General features: G+C 43.8%; 1 protein-coding gene across 10 annotated transcripts in view; it reads right to left on the minus strand.

Moving 5' to 3' along the window:
* LOC100358984 (vascular endothelial growth factor receptor kdr-like) overlaps nucleotides 1-12027 on the minus strand; it is a 299906-nt gene that overhangs the window by 123405 nt on the left and 164474 nt on the right. For all 10 annotated transcript variants that reach the window (XM_051827734.3, XM_089323750.1, XM_089323749.1 and 7 more), the window contains one exon: nucleotides 11703-11811. In XM_051827734.3, the coding sequence (XP_051683694.3) occupies nucleotides 11703-11811 (109 nt within the window). The remainder of the gene's footprint in view (nucleotides 1-11702; nucleotides 11812-12027) is intronic.

The raw sequence follows: 12027 nt of genomic DNA on the forward strand, positions 1-12027 counted from the left end.
CTGTTCATTTGTTCAGTGTTTCTTTCCACCACTACAATGTAGTTGTATGAGGAAAAACATACAAATCTCTTGGGCAGTGCTATAGCCCAAACATCTTACATAGTGCCTGTCATGTCGTAAATCCTCAGCAAACACTTGTAGAAAGAATGAATGTCAATTGATTGATTTCAAATTGTATAACTGTTGCTCATGCACTTTTGTTTCTTATGAGTCATACTTATTCAGCTATCTATGTTTCTGTCTTTGTGAAGCCTCTTTCAGATGTCCCTCTAAAACTGACATCTCCTCTCTCTAATATCATATAACATTAGAGATATATTTTGCTGTATTAGTGACTTGCTTATATCTTTTTATTATCAATAAGTTTGTGAGATGGTTGAGGATTTCTTCTGAAGACTACGAAGGCAACCAATGTTCACTGATAGTACCTCATATATTTATAGTAAATTAATACATCATTAACTAATACACATTAAGTAACACACATAAACTAACATACACTAATGTTTTCAGAGATGTTCCTGAGTCTTTCTCATGACGATCCATCCTGTCTTCCCATTAGCTTGACTTTATCCTTTAGGTTATAAAACTACTTCAATTCAGCAATTTCATCTTAGCCTGAGCACTGAACAACCACTGACTGATGTTCTAAGATGCTGTGAGTAATGGCCACATTTTCTGTATTTCAGTTGAAAACATTCTGGTGAGGACCCTAGCAAATGACTTGCAAGAGATGAATTTAATCTCAGTATGGTTACTGGCCTTGAAATCATAACATAATCAGTCCCCTAAAGCTCTTAGTGTTCTAGTAGTATACACAGATTTCCATGTCATGAAGGACCATGCTTGACAAAAGTTCTAATGTACCTCTGAAATCTTGAGGGTATTTTTTAAGATTTATTTTTATTATTTATTTGAAAGGCAAAGAGACATGGAAAGGAACAAGTCTTCCATCCTGTGGTTCATGTTCCAAATGGCCGCAATGACCAGGACTGGTCCAGCCCAAAGCCAGGAGCCAAAACTCTATTCAGGTCTCCCATGTGGGTAGGAGTACCTCAAGTATTTGGCCCATCTTTAAGTTGTTTTCCCAGGCACATTAGTGGGGAGATCAATCAGAAACAGAGAAGCTGGAACTTGAACAAGCATCCTGATGTGGGATCCTGGCATTGCAAGCAGTGGCCTAACACACTGCACCATTAACAGCAATTCCCTCCACCTGTATGTCACAGGATGTTTTGGACAAACTGGGAGCCCAGACAGAGATGGGTTGCAGGGTCACCACAAGGAGCCTCCACTAAGGGAATGGCCAAGGAAAAATGTGGGGTTGGAACTACTTCATACAGTTTCCACCACAGCAATGCCTAATGAGCAACAGAAATGAAACTCCTCCCTGTGATAACTGAAGCATGGGCTGTGACCAATAAATCTACTAGGGTGGAGCTGTTCAAGCCTTTGACAGCACAGTCCTCAACACAGTGTGCCCAGTATGTTGAACATGAAACTTTAGGACTTAATGTTTGCCCTGTTGTTTTTTGTTCTCGCCTTGGCCCAATAAATCCTTTGCATTTTCTGTCTCTCCTATTTGGAATAGAAATCTGTACTCTGTGCCTGCCTCACCACTATATCTTGGAATTAAGTAAGTTGGTTTTGATTGTACAGGTATTCACAGTTAAGACAGCTTGCCTTGAGTCTCAGATCAAATTATGGACAATAGACTTTTCAAACTAATGTTGTCCTGAGTTAAGAATTTCAGACTTTGCAGAATGGAATAATTATGTTACACCTTAGAAGAATACCAGTTTTAGAGAGCCAGGAATGGAATGCTATGGACTGAGCAGAACGTGCTTCCCAAAACTCATGCAAGGTGTTTAAACTCTGAAGTCTTATTTATTTTTTATTTTTTTGACAGGCAGAGTGGACAGTGAGAGAGAGAGACAGAGAGAAAGGTCTTCCTTTGCCGTTGGTTCACCCTCCAATGGCCGCCACGGCCGGCGCGCTGCGGCCGGCGCACCGCGCTGATCCGATGGCAGGAGCCAGGAGCCAGGTGCTTTTCCTGGTCTCCCATGGGGTGCAGGGCCCAAGCACCTGGGCCATCCTCCACTGCACTCCCTGGCCACAGCAGAGAGCTGGCCTGGAAGAGGGGCAACCGGGACAGAATCCGGCGGCCCGACCGGGACTAGAACCCAGTGTGCCGGCGCCGCTAGGCGGAGGATTAGCCTAGTGAGCCGCGGCGCCGGCCCTGAAGTCTTATTTTAATACGTGATGAGTTATGGATAGAGACTTGATCTAATGTGGCGTCTGAGAAATGGGTCTGGTGGTCATTAAAGGCTTGCCCTCTTAAGGTAGTTCTCAGAAGAGGGTTATTTAAACCTAGTTTAGATCAGCTGCTCTTTTTGCTTCGTGGCTCACAATGTGATCACTCCACATCTGCTTCACCATTGCCAGCCTCCAACAGACACCAAACAAATGAGGCTGCTTGATCCTGAACTGTGAACTTCTAATCTGTAAACAAACAAACCTTTTCTTCCCAAGAAGAAAATGTCAAGTAACAAAACCTGATTAATACACCGATACTTTGTTATAACATTCTGAACAGACTAAGATACTGGTCCTCAAAATTCCCTAGAGAGGAGGCAAGCGAATTGTTCTGTTAGCTGCATGTGTGAAACTGACCTAATCAGTGAACCTAGCAGGAAGCAGTGGTCAGTGTTTTTGGCTGTATTTGAGTCTCTCCATTTTTTCTTCCTTTCTGTTCTGTGGATTTCATGATCTGAAGTTGACATTTCAGAGGATGCAGAGCTGACTTCTTTCCACAAGTAAAATGCTTGGTTTTTCATAGGATGTGTATCCTAGAAACTATCACTTACATTTAACAGATGAAGGGATTAGGGCTGAAAAAGCTAGGATAATCTTTGTTTTCAGATCTTTGAAGGCCTGTCTTCAGGAAGAGCAAGCAGACGGGCTTTGTTGTGATTTCCATGTGACTTGGAGTGTGGGTGGAAGTAAATTTAGTATAAGGACAAATTTTCTAACAAGTGTATCCAAGATGGAACAGGATACCTCAGGAAGTAGAGAACAAGTTATCCCTCACCAAAGATGCTCAAATTGAGGTCAGATGATTCAGATGATTCCTTGGTGGAAATTTTGTGGATAGAACTGAAGCACTGGGAGAAGGGAGAGGAAAGAAGAATTAGGTGATCTTTAAGGAATTTAAATATAGTGGCATTGTGTGAATTAAAACATTGAGTGGGACCAATTAACAAACGTTCTCTACACTCTATGCCTTTTGACCCCAATTCTCCAAGAATCCTTTCCCATGCATGATGCTTCTGGAAAAGTTAAAGGTGTCTAGTGAACCCCCTGTCTGAGGTGTGTAGAAAGCACGCCTCTCTTTTCTTTCTTGTGAAACCCAAAATTTATTAGGAATCCTCCACATTAGTAACTTTTGTGACCAAAACGAAAGAAATGAAGTCACACACAAAAAAACCTTGGGAAAATTGCCAGCAGCAGCTGAGGGAGGCCAGGTGTGAATATTTCAATCACAGGCTCCTTGTACTTAGCAGGGCAACAACCGAGATAGAAACCATGGCAAGGTTTCTGAGCACAAATTATTAGCATTCAACATCTTAAGCTCTTTATACTAAATTCCTTAACAGCACAAGTCTCAACCCATCTGTCATTGGTCATAAAATTACATGCAAGCTTAGCAAATTAATATACAATATTAGACATTTTTAGTGTAACTACCAAACAAAACTATGAAATATTCAGTATGTATATGCATATTTGGAGCAGTGTGGGGAGCAGCTCGGACTAGACTGTTACTGGAATTAAGACTTATTCTATGCACCTGCTCTCCCACAATATGGCGCTGGGAGAGAAGAAAACAGCTTCTACACAGCTGCCTCCAGTTCAACCAATAAACTGTAGGACTTGCTCCTGATTGGAGGAGAGCAGCGTACTCGGCGTGTGGGCAGCCGAGTTGGGATTGGCAGAGGAGGACTATAAAGAAGGAGAGAGACGGCATGCACCAGGAACATCTAAGGGGAACATCTAAGGGGAACACCTGTGCAGCCCCGAGAGAGCCGGCCGGCGGTGTGCCGCTCCCCTGCGGAAGTGGGGAATGTGGCAGGGGGACCCGCCCTTCCACGGAGGTGGAAGGGACAGTAGCCAACCCGGGAAGAACCAGCAGCAAACCTGGGGAGGGCCGAGCAGACGAAAGAACAGCGCAGGGTCCAGTGTCGTTCCTCCACGAAGAGGGGGAGCGACATAATGGTGCCGTGACTCGGATATGAAGCCTAGGCAGGGTTTAGTGTCGTTCCTCCACGAAGAGGGGGAGCGACATAATGGTGCCGTGACTCGGATAGGAAACCTAGGACGGATAGGAAACTTAGGACGGATAGGAAACTTAGGAGGGAAGAAACGGGAAGAAATGGGAAAATATCGGAGAGAGAGACTAGCAAACAGCCTAGGGAAAAGCCAGACGAAAAAGGTGCCGGAAGAAGCTATTGAAATCCTAGGCATAGACTCAGATACGGACTACGGGGGGAAGCTGGGAGAAATCTCTAAGGTCGAAAGCGAAAGTGAAAGCTAGAACAAACAGACTCGGATGCGGACTGTGGGGAGAGGCCAGGAGAAATGAGGGAGGAGTATTGTTGGAGGAAAGCTTGGGGAAACATACCGGGTAGAGAAAAATGTTAGGGAAATTGAAGCCGCGGGGGGCAGGCCAAGGCGGAGACGAAAGCCACTTTGGGATTCTCAAGTTAGCCCGGGAATAGCCCGGGGAACTTAGATTGAATGCTAGTGGCGGAGACATAAGCTACGCTGTGTGACTCGCGGAAGTCGCCGCGTGCAGAGAGAGCACGGGGCGTGAATAGATAGGGAACGCGGGGCTGGCGCGAGGCCGTGGTTCAGACGCAAAAGGGCTAGTGAGAGACCGCGGAGTGTGCGCGCGAAGCGAAGCCGCACAGATAAGAGAAGCGGGCTGAAGCAGCTCAGCCGGAAAGCCGCCGAGAAGCAGCCTCGGGGCGGGCGCCGGGAAGCCGCGGGGATAAGAGAAACAGAAGTTTAGAAGTAAAATGAGAGAAATAGGAATGTTGGCAGACAGAAGTAAAATGGGAGAAATAGGAATGCCCGGAGATAGAGAAATAGAGAAATAGAAAGGCCTCCCCACAACATGGCAATGAGAGAGCTTGGATTCGGTCTGCCTGATTAGTGAGGCGATGAGCACCTGCGGGCGGCTAGCAGCTTATGCGCCGCAGGTCACCGAAGACAGGCACGAATTAACATCAATAAGGCCTCCCCACAACACAGCAATGAGAGAGCTTAGATTCATTCTGCCTGATTAGTAAGGCGGTAAGCACCAGCAGGTGAAAGGAGCCAAGAGCCACCATAAAAAAAAAAAATGGGGCTCCTGAGACAAACCGTTCCAGAGACGGCCTTGGGAAATGGGGAGTAAACCGGTTCACAGAGAAAGCAGTCAGCTACTGACCAGAGATACACAGAACACCCGCCTTGTAGATAAGCCCCTTCCTTCCTCTTGCTCAAGGTTAACTAAGAAAGTTACAAGGCATGTAGCAACCTACTCCTGTCTCCTAGAAACCCCCTCCCCTAATGTATCCCTTTGACCTAGTACTTTTCCACCGACATTAGCACTTCAGACTGCCATACAAGGCCCGCTACTGAAAATTATCCAATGAACTTACGCCAGCCTATAATATGTTAATTTTGTGGTTTTGCCCTTTAAAAGCTGTGTGAGATAGCTGCTCGGGGCTCCTCTCACTTGCTTGCTGCTTGCAGCAGTAGGGGGCCCATTTGTACAAATGAAATAAATTACCTCCTGTTCTATTGCATCGTCTGGTCCGGAGTCTGTGTTTCTGGGGTCGTCACAAGAGGACACCGCTTTTGGGGTCCTACACAGGCAGCTCGACCAGAGTATGAGCTGCAGGTCACCGAAGATAGGCACGAATCAACACCAATAGGCCTCCCCACAATATGGCAATGAGAAGGCTTGGATTCGGTCTGCCTGATTAGTAAGGCGGTAAGCACCAGCAGGCGGCTCGACCAGAGTATGAGCTGCAGGTCACCGAAGACAGGCACGTATCAGCGCCTAAAAACCTCCTCACAACATGGCGAAGAGAGGACCCGGATTCGGTTTGCCTGATTGATAGGACTTGTAAGAACCTGTGGCAACTCTAGCAAGTAGAGCAGAGTGTGTGCCGCGGGACACCGAAGACAGGCGCGTATCAACGCCAAAAAATAAAAAGAAAGGGGGATCTGTGGGGAGCAGCTCGGACTAGACTGTTACTGGAATTAAGACTTATTCTATGCACCTGCTCTCCCACAATATGGCGCTGGGAGAGAAGAAAACAGCTTCTACACAGCTGCCTCCAGTTCAACCAATAAACTGTAGGACTTGCTCCTGATTGGAGGAGAGCAGCGTACTCGGCGTGTGGGCAGCCGAGTTGGGATTGGCAGAGGAGGACTATAAAGGAGGAGAGAGACGGCATGCACCAGGAACATCTAAGGGGAACATCTGAAGGAACACCTGTGCAGCCCCCAAGAGAGCCGGCCGGCGGTGTGCCGCTCCCCTGCGGAAGTGGGGAATGTGGCAGGGGGACCCGCCCTTCCACGGAGGTGGAAGGGACAGTAGCCAACCCGGGAAGAACCAGCAGCAAACCCGGGGAGGGCCGAGCAGACGAAAGAACAGCGCAGGGTCCAGTGTCGTTCCTCCACGAAGATGGGGAGCGACAGAGCAGAAGTGAAGCCATTTAAAAACCACTATTCTGCTTGAAAATCGGAAAACTCCTGAGACTCCATTTGGACTTGTGAGAAGTCCCAGTGATGATATTAGAACTTAGCTTTGGGGTAAAGAAGGGTTTGGAGACTATACTGAGTTCATATTAGTCTTATTTCCAGTGTGTTTGAGTACCTGTTTGGAATGCTCAATTTAATTATATCTGGAAAAGCTGACAGATTCAATGTGCCACCTCCCACTGTTAGGCTCAGATACAGTGTATTTATGGTTTTCTTGTCTATGTTCTGAACAACCGAGAATACAAAGGCTTCTAATCTGGTTCATTCTACCGCTTCTCTTGGCATATTCTCTGACAGAGAAGCTTTGCATATGTGTCCCTTTACATTTTTTTTCTATATACCACTTGGTCAGGTTCTATTCTGCTCATGCTGAGAAACAGTTTGAAACAATAAATTCCCTGCTATGTTGGGGATTCAGCTCAAGAGCTGAAGAGAAAGGTTTGTAGCAGTGCTTCGATGATACCAGGCTGTGCTACCAATAGGAGTAGAGAAAAGAGATGGCAGGAACATTGTGCCATTGTGCTTGCAATGACAATCTTCATAAATTTTCCTTGCTAAGCCTGTTTGTGACACCTCCTGTGAGTGGGTGTGCTGCTGTCACTTAGAAATTATGTTAAATTCTGTCTTTTCTTCCTCTCACCTCACCTTTAAGACCTGCATTTTTGTTTAGTGGGAATAATATTTTAACTGGATTTTATTCAGTATTGCTTCCACATCAGCTTTTCAGGAGTATCAAATCATTCTACAAAATAATTTCTGAGTATCATCAGAGGGGGGAATGTCTTCATTAGTTCCCTTTCCTTTAATTCCACTAAGGCTGAGAGAATTGAATTAGAAAAGGCAGTAAGTTTGAACCATTTCTGTGGGCAACATGGGGACAAAGGCTGAGTTCTGGACTGGCTGGAATGAGGGTGAGGATGCCTTATCCCAGAGATGCTCCTGTGCGTATAGTAAACTTTTCCCTGAAACCACAAAATTATTGTGAAAATATCCATCACATTTTCATCTGAACTTATTGTCAGCTAAGACTGCCACTTAGAATTAGGGCGTGATGAAATCTTAGATTATGTCAAAGAAAGAAAGTTTTGTCTGACTCATTCTGCATTTCCAATAAAATTAATTGGTCTTAATTTCAGTTTTTGTTTGTTTGTTTTATTTGACAGGTAGAGTTATAGATAGTGAGAGAGAGACAGACAGACAGAAAGGTCTTCCTTCTGTTGGTTCACTTGAGCCATCCTCCACTGTCCTCCCGGGCCACAGCAGACAGCTGGACTGGAAGAGGAACAGCCGGGATTAGAACCAGGCACCAATATGGGATGATGGTGCCGTAGGCGGAGGATTAACCAAGTGTGCCACGGCGCCGGCCCAATTGGTCTTAATTTCATCTTCTATCACTTGTGATTTAAACTTCTGGAGCTGTCAAGACAATCTTTGGGTCAAAATGGGCAAAAGAGAGGAGTATGGTGATCTAAAACAACATAGACCCATTTTCCAATATTCTGTAAACATGTCAGGAATATACATATGGATGTCTGTTAAAAATATTTATATAAATTGAAAAATCCATAAAATTAAAAAGTAACAAAAGAAAGAATCTCTGTTAAGGTCTGATAGAGATCTTCTCAGTCCTCATCTTCCACCCATACCAAACTTTCCATCTCCCTCTCTTCTCCTCGTGTCCTAGCTGTTCATTTCAAAGCCTTTCACAATGTAATTAAATAACTACAATTGGATTAGTTTATCTCTAGTGTCTTGTTCCTCATAATTTAGATGGGAAAACTGAGTTCTACAGGAAGAAAATAATTTAACAAAGTCACAAAATCTGATTTATCAATAAAGCCAATATTTTATTCTTAATTCCTGATTTCTCATCCATAATTCATCTTTTGGCTTGGACCAGAGTTTTCCTATGGACAAGTACCACTGTTTATGCCACAGAAATGAGATGGAGCGTTCATTGACAATAAAGATGGATGATGCATAAACAAAGTCCTTCCATCTTTTTTCTCAGAGCAGCTCAGGGAAAATAAAGCTGATTGGGGCACATAACAATTTCTAAGTCTATGCAAGAGCGCTTGACAAGTATCTGGAATTATCATCCTGTTACCATGGAGAACAGAGATGAAAGGAAGCCAAAATTAGAGATATGAAACCACAACTAAATTCAAAATATTGGGTGCATGATTAGTGATTTAGTGATGAATTTGGAGAACAGGATGCATTGTTTGGCCATTATTCTCTACTTTGGGGAAGGAGCACTTTTCTACCTATGGCATTTGGGTCCTTTTGCCTTTGACAAACAAGGGTTCAATACACAGTATTTCTAAGTACCTGCAAATCTGTTTATTCCTCTCTGTACCTCTCGGTTTATCTCTCATGATAAAGGGCAAGACATGGAATAGCACTTCTTGGAAATCAGGATAGGTATACAAGTGTGGGTAGCGGGGGAAGAGTGTGACCAAAGGGATATGAAGAGGTTATTCTATGCTCTTTAGAATGAATTCTCATCCCTAGCTTTCCTAAACTGGGAGTGATGCATGCTTATGTGCAGGAATAGGAATGTACTACTGTCCATTTTTGGATCCTAGGCACACTGTGAGGTATAATGCCTTCTGTCTTCTAGTACTCTCTTTCCATAGAAAAGAGATGTTTATTGCGGCCATCTGGGGAGTGAAACAGATCATGGACGACCTCTCTCTGCCTCTCTGCTTCACCTCTCTCTCTGTAACTCTGAACTTCAAATAAATAAATAAATCTCTGAAAAAAAGAAAAGCTGGATCCAAAATTATCAGTCTTCTGAATGACATCATGTACATCCCTCAGGGAAGAACTCACTCATGTAGTCTTCATCAAGATGAACATCTCAGAATGCTTTGGTAGAACAAATAAAAATAAAAGGTTCACACAGAAAATGTCAATCCACAGAAAGGTAGTTTCTAATGTGTAGAAATATCTTGATTAAAGGGGTACCTCTGACTTGGGACTACTTCAGTGGCCATTGTGGATTTTAGCCTAGAAAGAAAGTCACAATTTTTTTAATTTTATTTTTGACAGGCAGAGTGGACAGTGAGAGAGACAGAGAAAGGTCTTCCTTTTCTGTTGGTTCACCCCTCAATGGCCGCTGCGGCCGGCGCACGATGCTGATCCGAAGGTAGGAGCCAGGTGCTTCTCCTGGTCTCCCATGTGGGTGCAGGGTCCAAGGACTTGGGCCATCCACCACTGCACTTCTGGGCCACAGCAGAGAGCTGGATTGGAAGAGGAGCAACCGGGACAGAATCCGGCACCCCAACCGGGACTAGAACCCTTGTGCCAGCGCCACAGACGGCTCAGAGTACTCAGGGCAACAAACTTACAAGAATCATTTGAAGAGATAAGTACACATGTAGCTAAGAAGCAATCATTTAAAGTAATTCATTTAAACTTTCAGAAAACCTTCTGTGTAGAAACTTTGAGAATGTTACAACCTAGAGGTGACATGAAAGGAATGGAGTCACAGTGTTATTGAAGGAATGTTTTATGTAAGTGTCAAGCATTTAAAAGTTTTACAACCAATTTTAATGCTCCAGTTTTAAGGAATAATCAAAATGTTATTGTTTAAAATGTAGGGAAAATATGTCTAACAATGACAATAAATTACTAATTTCTATACCATTTTAGAAATTAATTCCTAAACATTGATTCTCATCATCTCTCATCTAAGATTACTGGTTATAATTTATATATTAGGCCGGCACCGCAGCTCACTAGGCTAATCCTCCGCCTAGTGGTGCCAGCACACCGGGTTCTAGTCCTGGTCGGGGCGCCGGATTCTGTCCCGGTTACCCCTCTTCCAGGCCAGCTCTCTGCTGTGGCCAGGGAAGTGCAGTGGAGGATGGCCCAAGTGCTTGGGCCCTGCACCCCATGGGAGACCAGGAGAAGTACCTGGCTCCTGCCATCGGATCAGAGCGGTGCGCCGGCTGCAGTGCGCCGGCCGCGGCAGCCATTGGAGGGTGAACCAATGGCAAAAGGAAGACCTTTCTCTCTGTCTCTCTCTCACTGTGCACTCTGCCTGTCAAAAAGAAAAAAAAATTATATATTAATATTTAAAAGATGCAAATCAGAACATGGTGTGAGAGAATCAGGCAAACTATAAATCACTCTAAAATCCAAATGGAAGTTATTACAACAAGATTCAAGCTAAGGTCTGTGCTAATGGGTAATTTTGAATTAAGGTATTACCCTTACTAGGGTATTTGCATTGCAGCAAAATTCAGCCTTCACCCTAAATTAAAATGAACTTTTAATAACAGATTCGTAGACATGTTTGCAGGCCTACAGTTTGGATAACTGAGGATATGGACATTTTCTCCTTTTATAATCTTATTTAAGGTATGCACATTTCCTGCATTTCCTATATACAGATTAGGGAACATAGTGGCACTCTCCACCCTACCTTCCCTCCCACCCATGCTCCTACCCTTCTTTCTCTCCCTCTCCTATTTCCATTCTTAATTTTTACAAAGATCTATTTTCAGTTAATTTTACACTCATAAGATTAACCCTGCACTAAGTAAAGAGTCCAACAAATAGTATGAAGAAAAAAACACTGTTCCTCAACAGTTGAGACAAGGGCTGTTAAAAATCACCACATCTCAAAATGTCAATTTCACTCCTATAGATTACCTTTCAGGTACTCTATCAGTTACCACAGATCGGGGAAAATATATAGTATTTGTCTTTTGCAGACTGGCTTGTTTCACTAAGTATTGTAGTTTCCCGTTGCATCCATTTTGTTGCAAACCACAGGATTTCATCTTTTTAAATGCTGTGTAGTATTCCAGAGTGTATACAAATCTCGAATACAAGACCCCCTCTGTCTGCTTTATCATGTCAAGGTCAGAACTTACCTGAGACATAGAACTGAATACTTCTTTCATCAATGCCAACCTTGTTTACAGCTATGCAGTAGTATATACCAGAAACATGGCTGGTCAATATAGTCAGTGTGCTCAGAATCTAAAGAAAGAAAGGAGATGCATTAGTCAGTGATAAGATGCTATGGTAAATAATACTATTCTTCAAATATTTCTGATCCTTCTCTTCTCCAGGCAAATAGTAAGCTTTCTCCTCCTTGCTCACTTTTAATTGAATGAGGCCATGGGATTTATTCTGGAAATAATTTCAGAGTGGAAATGATGTAGGTTGCTCCAAAGCTACAGCACTTACTTACTA

Source organism: Oryctolagus cuniculus, chromosome X (genome assembly GCF_051225735.1).
Source record: "Oryctolagus cuniculus isolate XC-2025 breed Fujian yellow rabbit chromosome X, ASM5122573v1, whole genome shotgun sequence".
Classification (NCBI taxonomy): Eukaryota; Metazoa; Chordata; class Mammalia; order Lagomorpha; family Leporidae; genus Oryctolagus; species Oryctolagus cuniculus.